A 21,632-nucleotide genomic window follows, 5' to 3' on the forward strand; every position below is an offset into this window, starting at 1 on the left:
CATTCACCTGACCTTTACCCTACCTCTCAAAAGGACTATTTGCTAAAACAAGAACACTAAATACTCTACAGAACTCATAATATCACAACCAAACTATTTAGGGTACAATTAAAAAAAACACCTCACTATACTAGTCATAACTTGACTAGGAAAAGACAATCAATACTAGCCAACCCCTAACGGAAATACCTGACAAAATTTTCAAAGTAGCTGTTATACAAATAGTTCAACGATCAATGACTAGTTCTCTTCAAACAAACAAAAAGATATAAATCCTAACCCCCCCTAAAAAATCACAGAAGTTATTTTGAAATAACCGAGGAAGTTTAGAAGTAGTAAAGTTAAATACAATGAACATGTTCACTATCTGAGCTCGATTCCCACTGCCCTCCAGTCCATGCTGACTCACAGAGACGTGTATAGGGTTTCCAGGCTGTAGGTCTGGTCAGGAGCTCAGTTTTAGATGAGATCCATAGTGGCGCTCAATCCCCCAAAATTCACTGCCATCAAGTCAGTGCCGACTCATAGCAACCCTACCGGGTAGAACTGCCCCTGCAAGTTTCCCAGGCTGTAACTCTTTATGGGAGTAGAAAGCCTGTCTTCCTCCCACAAGTCTCCGGTGGTTTTTGAACTGTTGACCTTGAGGTTAGCAGCCCAATATGTAACTGCTGTGCCACCAGGGCTCCTGAGTGGAGCTCAATAGTAGAATGAAAATAAGAGAATAGAATCAGTGAACTTGAAGACAGATCAATGGCAGTCATTCAATTGGAGCAACAGAGAGATGGTAGATTTAAAAATGGTGAGGACGGATGAAAAGAGAAGTACAAAGGACTCAGTAGGAGCCCTTAAAGTTTAATCAGATTGTAAACCTAAGACCATGAGGCATTGAATCCACATTCCCCTCATGCTTATCATATTCTAAATCTTGGATTCAAAATCTATCACAAAGTTGCATTAAACCAATTAAAAAGGAATGCTTTCATCAATAAATATTATGCCCAACATTGTCTTGGCTGAAATGAATAGTCAATGACCAATTTCCCCTTTGACATTCTCTGTGAGACCCATGTACCCACACACATCCTGACCTACCTTGCTTTGTTTCCCAAAATTTCAATTCTCCCTTTCATGAGAATTCACCATATACCCAGGGCTGGCTAGCAAAGAATCCCGTCAAGGAATAAAAGAACCAGCCTGGCCTACAGCAATGGCTCCAAGCAGGAAAACCGTTGGCGGCACCTAGTCAGCTCTGGAAGCTGTCCTGGTCCACACAGGCCCCACTGGAAGAGGACACCTGCCTGGCACCCTCACTTCCCTGGTCAGGCAGCTGTCGCTCACTCAGCCCTCAGGGGCCCCTTTCTACACATCTAGGTCTTCCCAGTCAAGATCAAGCTGGGAACTTCCCCTTTGGGGTCTCCTTGGACCCTATTTGCTCAGCAATGGGCACCATTCATTCCCAGGAATGTATAAAGAGAACATCTCTCCCTTCGCTTGGTGCCAGTAACCTTCCCAAAGGGGCCTGGCAATGTGGAGAGGAATCAGAATGCTGTGGTGAGAACACAGTCCCCCACCCCCAGGTCCCAGCCCCCGAAGTCAGTCTCTCTAAGTTCAAATCCAGATTTTACTGAATGAGCTTCTCGTGCCTCACTCAAGGTCCTTCAGTGGTGCAGTGGTTAACACACTTGGCTGATAAGTCCAAGATTGGAAGCTCAAGTCCACTCAAGGTGCCTCAGAAGAAAAGCCCCACACTCTACTTCCAAGCCATCAGCCACTGAAAGCCCGGTGGGGCACAATGGGATGGCTGGGAGCTCAAGTCAACTCGATGGCATTGGGATCCGTGGAGGCCACCCTTCCCAGTCAGGCTCATCACTTCCATCCCTCCACGTCAGACTCCTCAAGTGCGCAGCAGGTATTCGGGAAAGAAGTGAGTGAGGAGTCAGGATGTTCACGGTAGCTGAGGTGTCTGATTGAGTCAGTCATCAATTTATGGCTTCTCAGCTCTTGATTCACCCTTTGATAGACACTCTACACCGTGGGTGGGATTCCTCTAAACTTCTTTCCTTAACACGGAGGCCAGTGCGAAGCTCCCTCAGTCCAGGGTCCTGGAGGGGCACTCTGGAAGAAATAAGTGTCCCTGCAGTCCCCCACGGCTATAAATCCACTGTGTGTGCAAGAGGATTTTGGTGGAGCTCTGCCTCAGCCACACCCAAAGCCCATGGTCTCACTGTAATCTGGCAGCCTTGGCCTTGACCTGGCAATAACCTCTCTGGTTTTCCCTACATGCATTTACAAACCCAATTAGAAACCTGGGTGGCAGCTCCACCGTCAGGAGGTTCTCTTTACTAACACCCTCTGTCTGCCTGGCAGTCGCTCTCTGGACACACCCACATCCTCTGGAGTTGACTCAGACTTCTCACTCCAGAGGAAGCATCAGGTTCAACAGCATCGGAAGGCCAGTTGCATGCAGCCAGATAAACCACTAACTTCTCTGCTTGAGAGGAACGATTTCTCCAACAGGTCCGAAGCCCAGCCTGAGGACCGGAATCTCTTTCCCACTGCATCCCTCCATGGGCACTACTCTCCTTTAACTGTAAGGTATCGTATCCAATATAATTTCCTCATATTTGATGGTCGTTGCTGGTAGGTGTCAGGGAGCCGTGCGGAGAAGTCAGGAGGAGGCTGCTGGGAAGGGTTCTGCTCTCCCTAACCTCCGGGTGAGCGGGGCTCGGCCAGTGGCTTGGGTGCCCACCAGGAAGCAAATATATTCAACCCTGGGGAAAGGCTCCTGGCAAGTCCAGTCTCCGGTGTGAGTTCGGGGCTGCGGAAGGACCCCCCGCATCTGTGGACAGAGGAGCGTGAGATGGAGAAAAGAGAGTGTTAAAGGCATGGGCAGAGTGAGGGAGTGAGATGTACTTGGGGGAACCGTGCGTGCCAAAGGCGCTTTGTCACGGAGATGTCGGTAGTGTGGGCAGCCGGGGTAGTGTGTGCAGCCCGCGTCCTCCGCCTAGCAGCGCCGCCAGCGCCGGGCGGGATTGGGGTTGGGGACGGGAACTCCTCGCCGCCTCCACCACTCCCCCCCCACCCCCCACCCCCCGCGGGCCTGACAACGCGCGCCGAGGCTGGGGGGAGGGGGGAACTCCTCGCCGCCTCCACCGCTCTGCGGGCCGGCCTGACGTCACGCGCAGAAGCGGGGTGGGGGTGGCGTTCCTCGCTGCAATAGCGATTCTGCCAGGCTCAGCCCAGCATTTTCTCTGACAAGTGAGCCGGGGGGTTCCGTGTGCCCTAATTAACTTTGACTTGAACATTCTGGCTTAAAAAATTTTTTTCTTTTAATTGCAAGCATCTTTTTTTTATGACTCCAGTAAGAGTTTACTTAAGCCTTAAGTAAACAAAAGTGGAAAGCGACCCACACTTTGAACTTGTCTCCCTCCTGCCTAAATGAAGTCGCGGCTGCTTACATGTTGTATGTAGTTGGATTTGGGGGAGAGTCTGGAGTTCTCTATCCATAGTCATTGAGGCCCAAGTTGAATTTGGATTGGAATGGATTTAAAATACTCCTGCTTATCTTTTTTTTTTTTACTGTCTTTATCTTTATATTTTTTTATTAATCATTTTATTGGAGGAGCTCTTTTAGTTAAAATAACCAAATGAAATTTGTCACACATAAGATTCCTCTTCTCTCCTGTTTTAACCATTTAGACTTTAAAGCACTGCTAGCAATCTCAGTCGACTTGCTAGGCTTTGACCCTGTATAACTAACTAAATACCTAGAGTTACTTGTTGTATGCAAATATCGGCGCCCAGCTCTCAGAATCTAGAGAGCTGACTAATTGTGAGAACTTCTTACCATACCTTGAAAGACTGAAAAATTTCTTAATAAATTTGCCCAGCTGTTCTTGAAGTAACTTACCAAGCAGACATTTTTTTCTCCAAGTTTACCAGTAAGGTTACAGGCTCTTTACACGGTATGATTTTACCCTCATGCAATATTCTGTCTTGATTAACTTCATTCATTTCCTTCCATGCTAGATTTAGAGGAAGTTAATGGGCGGGTCTTAGGCCCTCCTGAATGCCCTAAAGAAATGACCCCATATCCAAAGTTTAAAACCCTTTTTTCCCTTCAATTTCTAATTCCATGTGGGGTCGCTGTTGTTTCCCCACAACAGCATCCCAAAGACCCCTTGATTTAAAGGGTGATCAGAGTTCTCCTGCACTCTTTCCCGAGAGGTATACGTTTTTACTGTAGAAATGCAAGGAAGCAAAAATTGGCTTAAGTCATCTTCCTTTTTCATAAACCATGGTATATCACATTTCATCACTGCCTTAACTTCTTCATAACCCTGACTCATAATTCCAGCAACAGCCTGAACACCTTAAGAGTTTCAGTTGGACTTTCCTAATATAGGCCCCATAGTTCTTTTAGGTAGCAGACCCCAATGACCACTCCTAATAATTTCTGATTTAATCACAGCTTATGGCTTTTCCTCACAACTCAGATCAACTCCAGCATCAATTTTAATTCCTTGAATACTTAGGTTAAATCTTCCTGATAAAAACTGTATTACTCTTTCGATAAGAGGCTCCTGCTTTTTAAAATAGGCAAACTGCTGTGGTGGGTTCTGAGCCTTTATTTGGTTAGTCAAGCTTATTGCAGCGAGAACAAAGGCTGGGGTTTTGTGAGTTGCTTTAGATCTGGTCTCCTGCTGTGAGGCTGGGTGATACCTGTGGTTTCTCTCTAAGATCTTCTTTGCTCCAGCAGGCAGACACCTTGCCTCCCACTCTGTTGGGTGGGGTCTGTGTCAAGCTCCTTTCTCTATTTGCTCCCCCCATCACCACCAAGCCTTTGCTAAGTGTTGAATCTTGAGCAACATTGACTTGCCCAATGAATTCCCTTCCTGCAGCGTGGGCAAACTTCAGGTTCTTTTAAACCCAAGCTAGGTGGCCCTGGCCCACTCTCTGGTGCAGGCCGCAGCTCTCTCTCTGTGATCAGGCTGATTGTCCTGCACTGCCTACACTCTCTTTGAAGATGACCTGTCTTCCCCAACTAAAGCACTTTCTTCTTGGTCTGATGTAATTTGCCAAGGCAGCTGCCATGAGGTTGGCCTTGTATTCCTCTGTCTCTACATTCCTGCATATTCTGAGATAATCTAATAGCTAGCGTGCCCTGTTCCCTGTCAGGATGCAAGGCATTTTTACAGTGTTTATTAGAGAAATCCTAAGATAGCTTATACAGTAGGTCTCTTACTGCCTGGACATTTTTTACACATTTGGAAATAGAGTCTTCCAGTCGGGACACAAAGTCAGCATAGGATTCATCATTCCGCTGTCTTATAGCCATGTAACTCGGCTTTCTCTCTTCTGATGGAATTATCTTTTCCCAGGCCCTTAGGCAAACCTTGCATAACTGTCCTATTGTCTATTCAGTAAACTGTAGGTGAGACTCAACTGTGATATAATTCTCATCCCCTAGCAATGGATGAATTCCTATATCTATCCCATCCTCAGCATTCTTCCGAGCTTGTGAATGGGCTGTAAAATTCCACCACATACGATATTGTAAAAATTCGGAAGCGTAAAGACAGATTTTTACCAAGTCCCTACAGTCTACAGGGGTCCAGCTCTGGACTCTGCTAAAGCCCTTATCCTGCTAATGACAAAATGTGAGTCTGGGCCATGATCATTGACTGCCTGGAGAGCTTGGAGCAACTTAAAGGGAAAGGCACTGTGAATTCCTTGTGGGTGTTTCCCGCGAGGCTATCTGCTAACAACTCTGACAGGATAAAACATTCTAAATTATAAATCTCCTTCTGCAATCCCTTTTCTACCCTTGAAAGTAAAGGTGCTTTCCAATACTTGGCCTCTTTGCCTTTATTTTCTGAGCTGGTCTTCTCCACCTGTATATCTTGAAGTTCCACTTCCCAAACTTCATCTTCTGTGTTAGCTCTCCTAGTTTGCATTTCTTTGGGGCTAATCTCTTTACCTCCTGCGCTGGCTTGCTTGCTTGTTTTACAATCTCTGGTCTCTCTTACACTAAATTCCAGCAGGAGAGCAGATGCTTTTACTATGATGTCCCCTCCTGACTCAGGCTTAGTTTTTTCAGCTCTGTCTACAATCTTCTCATCTGCCCGATACCCATTCTGCTTGCCTCTCACCTGATTTGTTTGCATAGCTTAGATGCTTCTCACTACTTTGCTGGTCTTGTTTCTTTGCTTTCCCTACCTTTGAAAGCAAGGGAGCTTCCTGAGATTGTTTAATAGCCTTGCTTTGGATCTTGGAATTCACTTCCTCTAGTGCTGTATCACCTTTAAACCTTCGGAGGCTGCAGTCCCCGGAGGGCTTATAGGTTTTGGCCATGAGGTTTCCTGTAGCATCAGAGACCTTGCATAACAAATCATTCCCTGCTTCTTCAGTTTTTCCTAAAGTTTCATTGCCTGATTCATATTAATTTAAAGAGACCTTAGCTTGCTTTTCTAGATTTGGATAGACACAAGACTTCTCACTAAACTGATAACCCTTATTCTCTTCCTCCTGCAAAGGTACTAAGACCATCTTAACTTGAACCCACAGAGACCATGTCTCCACGGGGATATCCCCCTATCTCTGTGTGCTTTCTTTAAGTTTACAATGATCTTCTCCCAGGTCTCTAGATCAAAAGTTCCTTCCTCTGGGAACCATGGATTGTACCTTTTTACTACTTTTAGAAAACACTGCATCTTTTTCTTCATTACTTTTACACCCTGTCTTTTCAGTAAGTGGATGAGCATAGTACCATAAGTTTCAGGTTTACTTTTACCTTGCCCCGTTGTTCTCGTTAAAATACTCATTCACTATTTCCATTACTTATCTGCCAATCCCCACACTGGATCCTCACTTCACACTATTTTACGATTCTCTACATTCTGGTGGGACTGTACAATTGTTACACAATGGGCGCCATTTGTGAGGGAAGGAGCCAGCTTCCCACCACTAATCATGGGTTCTGTCCACACTCGTGTGTGCCTATGAGTGAGCATCAGCTCCAGCCAGTGAGTTTGTTTTGGCTGAGAGATGAAGCCTGGGGGCATGGAGAGGGAACCTGTGTCTTTGGAGACTGAGTAAGAGGAATTCGGTAAAAGACAGAGTCAGGGTGGACTGCAGGGATTGGGGTAGGTGCAGAAGGACCCAATGGAGCTGAGTGCCTCAGGAGCCCCTGGGGGTGCAATGGTTAAGCCCTCCACTACTGGCCAGAAGGTTGGCTGCTGAAACTCACCGAAAGTCACCTTAGAGGACAAGCATGCGAGCAGCTTCAGGAAGTTCGCAGGTTTGAAAAGTTCTAGGGAGCAGCTCGACTCTGCATATGGGAGTTTGCAGTAAGCCCATTGACAACACAGGTGCCAAAGATAAGGTGGCCAGATTTCAACACTGGTAAAGCGGGACAAAAGCAGGACACCGTTGATAAAACTCATATCCTGGCGAAATAGCCACGTGGCAGCCGAAAACCGTATGCCCTAGCTTGTCGTGCATTCTTTCCAAAAATCGGGACTTTCAAAAAATGCCACGAGTCGCAGGAAAAATTGTTAAAAATCGGGACTGTCCCGCCAAGAGCGGGACGTCTGGTCACCTTAGCCAAAGAGAACAATTGCACTCACCTCAGGCTCATCATCCAACAAAGGACAGATACAATAGGGAGTGGGGCAGGGAAGGGGTGAGTGTGTGTGTGTGTGTGTGTGTGTGTGTGTGTTGTGTTGAAATTGTGTGGGGAGGTGGAGAACAATGTGTGTTTAGAAAGCATGGAGATAAGTCTAGAATGGGTTAGGGAAGGCTCTAGCGTATAGGAAATAAGACCAGCCAACATCGAGATGGGTCCATGGGTCCTTTTCCTACTTGATCCCCTCAGTGCACACCCAGCACAGGTGCTAATGCCTCTGTTCCCAGCTGGGGCCTCAGTCTCCCCATTTGAGGGATAGGGAAGACTTCTCCTTGTTCTCTTTGCTCTCCCCCACATTTTTAACCCCCTCTCCAACCTCCTCCAGATCCTTCTATTCTGTTCACCCCTGGATTTTCTCAAAGAGCCCTCGTGGTCCAGTGGGTTATGCATTGGGCTGCAAGATCAGTACCTCAACCCCACCAGAAGTTGTCCTTTCCCATAACACTTTACACCCTCTAAAGCCCGACACAGGGTCTCTATGGGTCAGAATAGACTCAGTGGCAGTAGTTTGGTTTTGTGTTTGTTTTTCAGATTTTTCACAGGCCTTCCTGTGTCTGCGTCTGGAGTCCTCACGTGGGAAGGAAATCAGGAGCCCCAAGGTACACTGGGATGGGCTTCCTGACCCGTTAGACACTCAAAGTCAGGACTCAGGAGCAGAGGGCTCGGTTGGTTGGGGTTTGTGCTAGAAAAGGGCCCCGATGGGGTGATGATTAGATGCTGCATTTCTAACTGCAAGGTCAGCAGTTTTAGCCCATCAATGGTTCTGTGGGGGAAAGTTGAGGCTCTCTGGTCCTATAGAGATTTATAGTCTCCTATGAGCTGCTTGACTCCAGGCTCAGTGCTCCTAGGAGGAGCAGTCAAGAGATCAATCAACACTGCATGAAGTCAATCTGCTGTGCAGCCTCTTGGAAGTGCAGAAAAGCAAGGATATTACTTTGAGGGCTAAGGCGCGCCTGACACAAACCAGGTCCTTTCAGTCGCCTCAAATGCCTGTGAAAGTTGAACATTGACTCCAGAAGACAGAAGAAATGCCCATGTCTTTGAACTATGTTGCTGGCAAAAAAATATTGGACGTACCAGGGACTGCCAAAAGAACAAACAGATGATCTTGGAAGAAGTACAGCCAGAATGCTCTTTACAGGCGAGGACGGTAAGCCTCGGCTCCAGTATTTGGACATGGTATCCAGTCCCTGGAGAAGGACATCATGGTTGTTAAAGCGGAGCCACAAAAGAAGACCGTCCATGAGATGGCCTGGGACAGTGGCTGCAATAACGGGCTTCAGCAGAGCGTGGGTGAGGACGGTGCAGGGCCGGCAGGGTTTCATTCAGCTGTGTAGTAGGGTTGCTATGAATCAGAACTGACTCAAAGGCACTGAACAACAACATAAGTTGGAATCCACTCCGTGGCGATGGCCTTTCTGTGTTTGTCATTGTTTTTCTTTAAGGGGGGGCATTTAGTATATGAAAAGGAGGTTTTTGTTTTGTGTTTTTTCTTGCAGTTACATCCAGTCTTTTCGATCCATGGTTTCTTTCTCTGCTGAAATACCACTGGCACAGGACATGAGAACTCTCGTCTTTCTGCTGCTGCTGCTGCTGCTGGCAAAAACCATGAAGGGACTGAGTGGTGAGTGTCCTGGGACAATATCACTCAAAAAAGTGGGGCATCGGGGTAAGATAGTGATAGGGCTTCACTCAGTCCCCACAGCCTCTCCTTATCATCTGCTCCCCACTCTGTCTGGTGCCCCTTAGCCTCATGGTCCCTGCTTGCTCCATCATGGCTGGATAGGTCCAGGACTGGCTCAGGTGTGTGCTGGTAGATGAGAAGCATCATTAGGAAGACTACAGCCAGGCTAGGGAGGGCGAGTAGATGTGTCTGTTTCCAACACCATGGCCTGTTCCTGTGCTCCTAGTTTAACAGTAGAGAATAAAGATATGACTCTTACACAGCCCAGCTCCAGAACCCCATTCTTCATCTCTTCACTTGGCAGCTCTTCTGTAATAGACAGGGTTCTCTAGAGAGACAAAACCAGATTGCTAATAAACACATGTGGGATTAATTGAAGGGCAGAGAGATCAATGGCCTGGCGAGCCTCGCCTTTCTTGTCTCTCACTCTTTGATCATCGGACCAGTGTGCGGCTGCCTTGCTTGTTCTGTGCCTCAGTTTGCAAGCTACACTACCTGTGGGACACCTAACCTGTGAACTGTGTCGCTGTAATTTGAGGTCCCTTTAAGACCTGCCTCGCCACACAATTGGAATTTACATCTCTTAAGCTGGAGACTGACTGTTGGTGACCTGGATGACTGTTGGTGGACTGCCTTGCTGTTTGCTGCCTGTGCTAGGATAGCCTGAATCTCTCTACAGAGGACGACCTGGCAGCCCTCAAGACTTGAAGGCCGCCAGTGTCTCACAACTGTCTAACACATTTGAATTGTACTGAGCCATTTGTACTGCTTTATAATTTAACTGTTTATTTCTTGTGTTATCTATCTGTATAACTGCTTTATAATGTAATTGTTTATTTCTTGTGTTATATATCTATCTATATAAATGTACATGTATATAATTATTAGCAATTTGTCTAGACTGCACTCCTCCTTTTCTTCCCAAACTTCCAGAGCTATAGCTTTGCTTGGGAATTAGGCCCCACTTCATTCATGTACCCCAGACGGCCCTTTCTCCCTCTGTGTGAGTCCAGGTTGGCTAGAAAAACAAATCCAGGGAGACTCATATGTATATAGGAAAGGGCTTAATATAAAAGAGTAATTATATATATATATAATTTTATATTATATATTTTATAATTTTTATATATATATAATTTTAAGAGTAATTGTATATTTTTTAAAAATCCAAGCCCAGTTCAGATCAACTCCATAAGTCCGGTATTAGCCCATATGTCCAATACCACTCTGTAAATTCCCCTTCAGACTCAGGAACACATGCAAGTGCAGGAAAATCACAGGCCAGTGGGTGGGAAGTCTTGTGGATCCAGTGGCGGTGGATGCACCTTTAGCCCTGGTGTGGGTCTCCATTTGGCTCCTCCAGCTCCAAGGCTCTGGCTGCCAACACCATAGCTCCATGTGGCTTGTCAACAGGAATGTTTCACAGGGAGAGACACAGAGAGAGAGTGTGTGTCCCACCTCCAGGAAGGAAGACAGGAGTTCCCAGAATCCTCAGGAGAAGGCCATGCCCACATAGAGGCCTCATTGGTTATGATCTGATTGACAGGCTAGACTCCACCTCTTTGCAAGTTAACAGGAGGTTACATAACTGCCACACTCTCTTTACCTGGAATCAAATTACAGCCCAGGGTCAGGAACACACACACACACACACACACACACACACACACACACACGCCAAGGCACAGTCTGAAGCATGGTATCTCTCCCTGTGCTGCCAAGTTCCACCTCCTGTGCCAGGAAGCCTTCCCTGCATACCTATTCCCATGATGAATCTGACAGGTGCCTTATGGTACTGTCTCTTTCCCCCTCCTGTTGAAAATTCCATCTGTGCTGCTTGCATGGAAGGCCCTGGAGAACAACACTGATAGATATTTTTTGGTGTCTCTGAACTTGGCAAGCATCCCTAGAAGTGTTTGTGAGGTGAGTTCCCTTGCTAATACTATGCGCATCTGAGAAGAACCAAATTTATGGAGCCTCCAAAAGCTAAAGGGGAGGATGGGTGGAAGGCTTCAGAGGGTCTGGAATAGAGACTCTTCCCCCTGCCAGCCCAGCCCTTTAGAGGAATTCTCTTAGGATCACCGATCATTGGGTTTAAGGGAACATCTTTCCACTTCAACCTTCACCTGACTGTTTCCCTCACAGATGAGCATTCCCTTTGCTACAACATCACGGTGATGACTTGGACCAGCCCTGAACAGCCCTGGTATGAAGTCCAAGGGCTGGTAGATGGAAAGCTCTTTTTTCGCTATGACAGTGGCAGCAACCAAGCTAGAGCCTTGGGAGCCATGAAGGAGAGGGTAAAGACCACTGAAGCCTGGGAAGATCAGATCAACACGCTGAGACGCTTGGGACAAGAGCTCAGGATATGCCTATCTGACATTACACAGAACTACACAGCCACAGGTAAGTGTGGAGGAGTCCATGGCCTGGAGACAGTGGGCAGAGGGAAAAGTGCAAGCCATTCATGGGTGAGGCGGCGTGCCACTTTATTTGTGCCAAGGAACTGAACATAGATCCAACCTCAAGAGGTCATAGAACCTAGATTGTCGAAGAAAGGGCAAGATCCAGAAGCCAGAGATTGGCTCCCTCCATGCGTGGAGGAAAGCAGGTCCCGTGGGAAGGGGAGAGTCTGGAGCAGTGGTTCTCCACCTTCCTAATGCCGCTACCCTTCCATACAGTTCCTTATGTTGTGGGGACCTCCCCCCGATAAAATTATTTCCATTGCCCCTTCATAACTGCAATTTTGCTACTGTTGTGAATTGGGCGACCCCTGTGAAAGGGTCGTTTGACCCCCAAAGGGGTTGCGACCCACAGGTTGAGAACTGCTGGTCTCGAGAGAGTTTCAGGTGACTTCTTTGTGGATTGGGAGCAGGTCCTCCCACCTTGCAGGTCAAGCTGCTTTGCCAGCAAAAAGCAAGCCAGTGTACCAGTGCATCCTGGCAGTTCTGCATGAATGGGCAGCTACTCCTCCAGATAGACGCAATAAACAACAACTGGACAGCAGGTCATCATCCTGGAGCCACGGGCATCAGGGAGAAGTGGAAGAAAAACCAAGACTTAGCAAACGATTTGCGGAAGAACGCACAGGGAGACTGCAATTACTGGCTTCGGGAATTCTTAATGTACTGGCCGGACATGCTAGAAATGACAGGTAACTGAGTGTGTATGCATGAGAACGAGTGATAGGTTGACTCACTGATGTCCTGTCTTAAAGAATTTTGCTTCTTGGGAGTCAGTCTCTGCCATAAAGATTTTCCACCCATCATCCCTTTCCCCTCTCATTTCTGATATCTCTTAATTACTACACACTTTCCCCCATCTCCCCACCCCCAATAGCATATGGGCCACCCACACTGTCTTTCAATCATCGTGTATCATTGCTGCCAGGTCTTTGGTTCGTGTTGTTCCCTTTGCCTGGATTTCCTTTCCTATTTGCCCACATTCTAGATGTCATCCCAATTGAATTGAACTACCATCTCCTCCAAAGCCTTCCTCACTCTCCCTGGGTAGAATTAGCCGCCTCTTCTGGTGAGCTATGCAAGTCTGAATGCAGAAAATTACTATGTTTGTTTGGTTGGTTGTTTTTCATTGGTTGCATGTTTTCTGACCTTTATGAGAACATTTAAAGGTTCCTAGATGACCAAAAACGGAGCCCTTACAGCATATTTGATCGCTAACTGAAAGATCAGCAATTCACACCCCCAGCTGCTCTGTGGGAGAAAAATGTGGCAGTCTGCGTCCAGCTCAATCACAGCCTTGGGAACTCTGGGGGTAGGGTCCAGAGCCAGCTCCATTGTAATGGCTAGATTTGGTTTGGCTTGGCTTTGAAGCTGCCCAAAGGCCTTGGACTCCACTGCTACCCTAAAGGTTGTCGTTTCAAGGCCACCCAATAGGATCATAGAAGAAAGAGCGACCTCACTGCTTCCGTGACGATTCCAGTCCAGAAAATCTCCATCCATTGCAATTCTGTTCTGTAAAAACCTACATCTGTAGCAATTCTATCCTGTAACTCACGGGGTCTACCTGACTCGAAATGGGCTCAATGGCTTGACTCAACCAAACATTAGTCTATGGGGGGACTTCAAAAGGTTTGTGGGACAAAATCCATTGTCTTTTCATTTCATTTTTCCATCAAGTTTTTGCAGCCCCCTCATGTTTGTGAGGAGCTCAGTTAGGGATGCGTTCGACTACTGACCTTGAGGTGGTGGTTTAAAGCCACCAGCTGCGCCTCAGAGACAGAGATTGCTCCTGGGAAGATTGACAAAGCCCCAGATGCAAAGGGTCACTGTGCGTTGGAACTGACTTAATGGTAATGAGTTTGTTTTGTTTTTCGTATTTACATGCTTACATGGGGATATTACCAGCAACTTGGGACCGGTCCAGTGGCTGCCATACACCAGAACTTAGACAGGTGAAGATTTCAGTGGTTCTATAGTTACTGTCGGGCCGCAGAAGCTGAGGAAGGCATAGAAGTTTGAGGTTTGGAGCCTGGAGATGAATTTGAACTCTTTTGTTCTATTTCAGCACCCATGGTCTCATCCACACATCTACCCTTCAGCACCCCAGCAGTCACTGGATCCAGTACCCCAGCAGTCACTGGATCCAGCATCTCAAAAGACGTTCGATCTGTCATCAAAGCAGTCAGCATCTTAGCAGTCATCGCAGTGGTCATCCTGTGAAAGAAGAAGAGAGGTACTTTGGGCAAAGCAGTGTGGGATAGGGCTGACTGGCCTCTGAGTTAGAGGAAGGCTTGGACTATGTCTTGGTCAAGGTTCTCTAAAGAAACAACCAGTGAGAACAAAGAGGCTTCATAAGGATCAGGAAACTATTCCACGATCTTTTAATTTCTTTTTGTTTTTGTTTTTTCCACTAACTTTTTGAAACCCCCTAATATATAAGTATAAATAGAGATACATGTACCTTAAGGGATTGGCACATGTAATTCGGGGAGGAGCGTGGAGAGCCTGGCAAGTCTAAAAGTCACAAGTCCAACGATAGGCTAGAGACTTCTTTGGGCTTTCACCCTACGTTTTGTAAGTCAGGTGACTGAAAGAGTATCACACAGTGGCACTGCCAAACTTTTGATCTATAACACGGGCCTACACACATTGTGGTGCCTCAAATGTTAGACTTGTTTCTGGGTGTATCTGACCTGCTGATTCCAAAAACGGCACCAATTTCCTCCTCTCAGCTCTAGTTTTGGGGATACAGAACATATGTTATAGACTGCCCTTCACTTGGCTTGCCCATACAAAAATCAAGATTTTTTTTTAAATAATCATTTTATTAGGGGCTCAATCAACTCTTCATAATCCATACATACATCACTTGTGTCCAGCACATTAGTACATATGTTGCCATCATCATTCTGACAACACCTGCTTTCTACTTGAGCCCTTGGTGTCAGCTCCTCATGTTCCCCCTCCCTCCCCGGTTTCCCCTCCCCCTTGATAATTTATAAATTATTATTATTTTATCAAAAATCAAGATATTTTAAGGTAGTGTTAGCTCGCCTGAAATAGAGAGAGTACACACTGGCTGTATTTAACATAGTTTGTGTTGTATTAAATATTTAGATCTAGTTATATTTCACATCATGTCCTTTGATCCAAACATATATTTGAACAGTGGAAATGACACCTTTACTAGGAACTGAATAGGAGGCAGCTCCAACCTGTTATCTTAAAAAGTGGCCAGAAATTAGAGGTACTGTAGAAAAAAGTACTGTAGAATAATGACACGGTAGGTTCTGTTTCCCTGCTAACCACAGTGTCAGCTATGCAAGTCCACCAGCTGCTCTGCACGGGAAAGATGAGACTCTGCTCCGTAAGAATTGACAGCCTCAGAATCCTACAGAAGTCCCACTCTGTCCTATACGGGCTCTGAGTCATAATGAACTGACTGGCAGTGAATTTGGTACAAGAAACAGTGATTCAAGTGTTCTGAAACCCAAAACGGGTCTGTCATAGCTCAAATTTTAATGAAGGAATTAAAATTAAGATGGTACAGTCTTGTTATAAGATGGCACAACTCCTCCACAGAGCACAGAAACTTTTAAAAGTTAGAATTTTGCTTATAAAGAAGCTTGGGATCAATCTAACCTCTGAAAGATGTACGATAAGTTATTCATTGATTATAAAGATCATGTGTTCTGAAGAAGAAGAAAATTTCAGATCTTCAAAATATGTATGAAAATGCCTATGAAGTCGCACATTTCCGGCACTCTGAATTGCCCCCATATCTTCCACTGTTCGTGGCTTTTCCGTGTTCCTTTCCACTCTTCCCAAGCTGTGTCCTGGCTTGGCACTGTCCAAATTGCAGTCTCTGGCTACAGTGCACAGCCTGTGATACCAAAAAGAAATGCCTGCTGCCACCTAATCAGTTTTAGCTCACAGGGACCCTATCAGACAGAGAAGAACTGCCCCTTTGGATAGCCAAGCCTTTAAATCTTCTCAAGGCTACAGGGTGACTGGTGGGTTTGAACCACTGACCTTAAGATTGGCAGCTCCATGCCTAACCAACTAGCCACCATGGGCTATGTCCATAGACAGTTTCTCTTGGAAGTCCCTTTAAAATGAATTCTTGTTCATATATTTCTTAACTTTTTTTGCCCTATCCTGTAATTTGTGGGTCTGAGTTTTTCTCCTTTTTAAAACTAGGATAATAAATTAGTAAACTGGTATAACTTAATAGCTGAAAATATAATGGAACACCATACCTAAGAAACTAGAACTAATGTGGTCTATCCTATGCAATTTTTTGGAATGATTTTATTGGGGGCTCATACAACTCTTATCACAATCCATACATACATCCATTGTATGTCAAGCACATTTGTACATCTGTTGCCCTCATCATTCTCAAAACATTTGCTTTCTACTTAAGACCTTGGTATCAGATCCTCATCCCCCGCCCCCTTTTTCCCCACTCCACCCACCCTCATGAACCCTTGATAATTTATAAGTTATTACTATTTTGTCATATCTTACACTGTCCGACGTCTCCCTTCACCCACTTCTCTGTTGTCCACCCCCCAGGGAGGAGGTTATATGTAGATCCTTATAATCAGTTCCCCCTTTCTATTCACCTTCCCTCCACCCTCCGGTATCGCCACTCTCACCACTGGTCCTGAAGGGATTATCTGTCCTGGATTCCCTGTGTTTCCACTTCCTATCTGTATAAGTGTACATCTTCTGGTCTAGCCAGATTTGTAAGGTAGAATTGGGATCATGATAGTGGGTACGGGGCAGGGGGGAGGAAGCATTCAAGAACTAGAGAAAAATTGTATGTTTCATCATTGCTTCATGACACCCTGACTGGCTTGTCTCCTCCCCGTGTCCCTTCTGTAAGGGGATGTCCAGTTACCTACAGATGGGCTTTGGGTTCCCAATTTGCACTCCCCCTCAACCACAATGATATGATTTTCTGTTCTTTGATGCCTGATACCTGATCCGTTCTACACCTCATGATCACATGGGCTGGTGTGTTCTTCCATGTGGGCTTTGTTGCTTCTGAGCTAGATAGCCACTTGTTTATCTTCAAGCCTTTAAGACCCCAGACACTATATCTTTTGATAGCTGGGCACCATCAACTTTCTTCACCATATTTGCTTATCTATGCACTTTTTTTAATGAGCACCCCAAAGAACCTGAAAAACATGCCTAAAAACCAACACACCAAGAAACCATGGCTTTTTTGGTTGGGTTGTATAATGTCTAGACCACACCCTAAGGAAACTCTCCTTTCAACTTCGGACTGACCACATTACATTTCATTCTTTTATGGAAGGTGGTCACCTTACGTTACTCTCACTTACATTGTTGTTGTGACTCACAGAGACCCTGTGTACAACAGAAAGGAACTGCCACCTGGCCCTGAGCCATCCCCACAATTGTTCTAATGTTTGCACCTGTGGTGACCGTCACTGTATCAGTCCATCTCTTCAAGGGTCTTCCTCTTTTTCACTGCCTCTCTGCTTTCCCAAGCATGCTAGCCTTTTCCTGAGACTGGTCTCTCCTGATAACATGTCCAAAGTACATGCTTCTAAAGAGGAGTTCAGCTATACTTCTTCCAAGGCAGATTTGATTGTCCTTTTTGACAGTCTGTGGTACTTTCAATATTAGGTTATATTATGAATCATCGGCTAGTCTGGTGTTTGGGTAAACCACTAGGAATCATACCCAGCCAAGTGGACATATCAAATTAACCATCACAGCCTCATGTGAGGATGGGGAGACGTGAGGCTGCTGCGTCTTCCCCTGACTCTCTAAGGAAGCTCCTTGCTGTATGAACAAGTCAAAGAGAATCAAATCTCCCACCTAAGTGTCTGGGAGTGACATGCTTTGCTCCAAGTCAGAGTAAGCCCTCTCTGTCCCTGAACAATGAAAAGGTACATAGCCAGCGCCATGCTTGGGCCTATACACTCTGGGGATGGGCGCTGAGTTAAGCAGGGACCTTTCCAAACCAATGTATCCACTGTAGTTTGGCATAATCAGACCCTATTCAGACTGGGTCACTCTCTAGAAAATGCCACACAGTGGATGGTGTCGGGGCAGAAGGAACACAGGTGGTGGGCAGTACAATCTTGGGTTGGGGCAAAAGTTTAGCCATTTGACCATGAGAAAGATATCCCATCCCCATGGCTGAGAGATCCTTGAGTTTAATCCCTTGGAGAAAATGATCAAGAAGCCTCTTAAGGCTTTAACAAAGCTGACTGGAGTCAGGGAGATACAGACAATAGAAGAAAGAAATTAGAAGGAATTGGTAAATAGCAAAGGAAGGCCAAGGGCCAACTCTAGACATGGGCCTAGGACAGAGAAGATTAGAAACCTATGGACACTTAGGGTTCTGGCTCACTCCTAGGCAGAGATTGTGGTACGAGGGTCATGCCAGACCCACATTCGGGGGTCTAAGTCTGCTTAAAAGGGACCCTTGCCCAACTTGGAAGATTCATGCCTTTGGTGATAGCTAGGTTTTGTGTCAATTTGGCTGATCCAGGATTCTCAGTGCTTGGGAAGTTAAGATCGAATAATCCCCATGATGTGACCTAACATATTGCAATCACTTCCATATTGGGATTTGCTATGAGCAGCCAATCAGTTGTAAGAAGAGTAGGGTAGGATGCAGCACCCTTACTCAGATCACAGCCCTGATGCAATCTTTTGAAAGGAAATTTCCCCAGAGCTGTAGCTTGCTTCCAATATAAGTGAAAGCTCTGGAAAATTTTGCTTTCTTTTAATGGATCCCAATCCTTCATTTGACTCATGGATAGCTGGTTCTTGGGCTTAAGTCAATAGCCTGCCATATCGCCTGCCAATCCTGGAGCCATTAACATCCTGCCATCTGACCTGCTGATTTTGGACTTATTTGCCTTTGCAGCTACCAAGCCTTACTCTTTCTGCCTAGCTTCTGTTGACCTAGCATCTGACTCAGACGTTTGAAACCTGCCCACATTTGAACTTTCCTCCCTCTATAATTGTGTGAGGTTTTTTTTAACCTAAATTTACATAGATACATATATTATATATACATATACATGTGTGTGTGTGTGTGTGTGTGTGTGTGTTCCACTAATGTTGCTTTGATAGAGAACCCAGCCCAAGACATCTCTGGTGTGGGATTCCCTCATAGTATTCTCATCAGTGGGAAGAATCAAGGCCTGAGAAAGGGAGAGGATTTTGGACACAGCGCTCCTCCTCTTTGACAGGAGTAAGACTAACCATTGATGGAGTAGAAAGAGAAGGATTTTGTAAATTAGAAGACAGAGGGAGCCACTTTCTGCATTCACCTAACATCTCTTGCAGATTGAATCCCTCTTAAGCAAGCCAGAAATCCATAACATGCTCAAATTGTTTTCTACTATATCATTCCCATTGGAATAAATAAGTATTTTAAAGAAGGGTGTGTGTGTGATTTAACTGTGTAAGTCATCTGTGTGCAATGAAAAATATTTCTTTTCTAATAAACGCTGCATACAATAAGAATAGCACACATATTTTTAGATATCTAGTTATTACCCAGAGATGGCTGAGAAGAAAAGCCTACAGACTGACTTCCCAAAGATCAGCTGCTGGATCCTTGATAGAGCACAGATGTATTCTGGCACACCCAGAGTCACCCTGCTGGCTGTCTTGACGGCAACTGGCTCGGTCTGACTTTAAAACAGACACACCAGACACCTTATTAAAGTAAGGGAGATGTTGATATTTTCCCCCTTTTGATCAACATTTCCCCCATTCCAAGTCAGAATATGACTGTAAATTCTTGTCATCCTGAATTTTTTTTTGTCAGATTGAAAACAAAATAATCATAGACTTCTGTTTGTGAGTCTGTCCTCAGACTAGCCATTTCTTATCTCACAAATAACCATAAAACAGGGCAAAACAATACACTACAGGTAATGCAAGACTATAGGTAACCCTAGAGAAGGGAACCTTCCAGTGTGAGGTCTAGGACTACCTAGGCTCTCTACCTGTGGTAAATCCTCCTGAGATGCCCTATTGGGGCTGCAAGCAGAGTGTGGTGGCTCTGCCAAGTCGAGAAGGTTCCTGGTACACCGCCAAAGTGACGGTAGCTCCCTGGAGTGGAGATGGATGCAGAAGAAAGGAGAAAAAAGATGGTATAGTTGTTGTTATCCACAAAGTTGAATGCCTTTGCATAGTCAATAAAACACAATGAGGGGATACTGACTGTATTTAAAGACCCAGTGCACAGAGGAAGTGAAACAATATGCCAGTAGTCCACATAGTTTTAATTCACAGCCTGCTCATCTTAAACCAGCAACATCCAACTAGAGGCAACACAGAGCAATGGGAAAAGCAGAAATAGTGTTTAGTCTTTAACAAAGTGTCCACAGAGAACTTGGTTACATTATACATACGGTACTACTCTTCCTAGGGGGCACTGTCTCTAAATGTGAATTACAATGTTTATTGCCCACATTCAAATTCTTTTAAAATGGCTACTGTATACAAGTTTGGCTACTTTTTTTAAAAAGTCATTCCACTTGGTAATACTGTCACCCAGAGATAGTTCTGAGGTCAGAATTGTTCTAAACACAGTCTCAAAGAATATATAATGTCATTCATATAAATTGTGTAGATACACGACATTCTATAGAAAGAGCACTCATACCAGAAACCAATGTAATACATTCTGTAAGATGTCTATCTATTAATTTAACCTCATTAACTCTAAGAACTATATTTCTTGAGAATGCTCAAGGAAATGATCTGGTCTAAAATTAAATTCAGAAAATTCATGTTAGTCTTGTCATGAAATTTTTATGATGTCTCTAATCTAAGTGACACTAGTCCTCTGAAGCAGCGTTCTCGCCATAACTCAATCTGTGATACAATGTCCAATCAGGTCGGCTCTGAATAAGCTGGATGAGGAGCCTTCCAAATCCACCAGGCAGTAGCTGTGACGGTGTAAATAACCACATCCCACGTGACAGTGCCCTGACCACACTCTGCATCAGCCCAACCAACCTATCAGAACCCTACCTTATAAGCCACCAACTATGCCAAGAGTATTCTAACTTTATGCTTCAAATGATCAGAAGAGTTTCGGTGGTTCCCAAACTTGCTGCCATCAAAATCATCCGAGGAGCTTGTTAAAAACAGAGACCATTATGTGGCTTCCTTTCTGAAACCTAATTCTAACAGACCAACTAGAAAGTAGCATATTTCAAACACCAGGGAAATTTTGTGAGGACTGAGTATGACAAGAAACCAATTGTTACTTTCATCAAGCAAGAGGCCATTGTGGTTACCCACAAACCGTTCACAGGTGGTGGTCAGAGGACAGGAGAAACAGGACGTGGAAAGCTTCTGAAAAGCCCTTTGGGCAGAGAGGGGAGAAAGGGGGGTGGGTGGATACATGAAGCCATACCCTACCCACGGCCCCAGAAGGTGAGCGAGAGAAGCCGTGGGTTTCAGAGTGGTCTGCACAATGTACTCATGCCCTGCCAGTGTGACGAGTGCAGTTCTGTTTCACCCTGTTGGCTCCTTGTACCGATCATTCTGTTGACTCAGGTTGAATGTTTCTGACACATTTTGTTTTTCTAGTATGAATTTGTTTATATTGTGGAAGGAGGAATTTTTAGAGTGAGACAGAGAAGCCGAGGATGACAGGATGATTTTTTTTTAATTTATTTATTTTTCCTCTTTTTTAACATTTTATTAGGGACTCATACAACTGTTATCCCAATCCATACACACATCAATTGTGTAAAGCGCATTTGTACATCGTTTCTCA

At 45.2% G+C, this 21,632-nt stretch overlaps 1 protein-coding gene and 1 long non-coding RNA gene across 4 annotated transcripts in view; one reads left to right on the plus strand and one right to left on the minus strand.

Annotated features, from left to right (window-relative positions):
- The first annotated feature begins 2,417 nt into the window (after positions 1-2,417).
- Positions 2,418-21,632, plus strand: part of LOC123522198 (retinoic acid early transcript 1E-like) — a 22,069-nt gene continuing 2,854 nt past the window's right edge. Inside the window, exons 1-5 of one of the 3 annotated variants that reach the window (XM_045294503.1) lie at positions 2,418-2,595; positions 9,187-9,311; positions 11,517-11,777; positions 12,247-12,525; positions 13,899-14,066. In XM_045294503.1, the coding sequence (XP_045150438.1) occupies positions 2,462-2,595; positions 9,187-9,311; positions 11,517-11,777; positions 12,247-12,525; positions 13,899-14,053 (954 nt within the window). In that variant the 5' untranslated portion in view covers positions 2,418-2,461 and the 3' untranslated portion in view covers positions 14,054-14,066. Of the gene's footprint in view, positions 2,596-8,085; positions 8,287-9,186; positions 9,312-11,516; positions 11,778-12,246; positions 12,526-13,898; positions 14,067-21,632 lie in introns of those variants that run through there. The other 2 variants (XM_045294504.1, XM_045294505.1) reach the window with 2 other exon arrangements.
- The window catches only part of LOC123522199, an 18,390-nt gene continuing 10,627 nt past the window's right edge, over positions 13,870-21,632 (minus strand). The window contains exon 2 of the long non-coding RNA XR_006680479.1: positions 13,870-14,047. This is a non-coding gene — a long non-coding RNA (uncharacterized LOC123522199). The remainder of the gene's footprint in view (positions 14,048-21,632) is intronic.

The sequence above is a fragment of the Echinops telfairi genome, unplaced genomic scaffold, assembly GCF_000313985.2.
Source record: "Echinops telfairi isolate 266 unplaced genomic scaffold, ASM31398v2 ScPeMD7_3533;HRSCAF=4204_0, whole genome shotgun sequence".
NCBI classification, from domain to species: domain Eukaryota; kingdom Metazoa; phylum Chordata; class Mammalia; order Afrosoricida; family Tenrecidae; genus Echinops; species Echinops telfairi.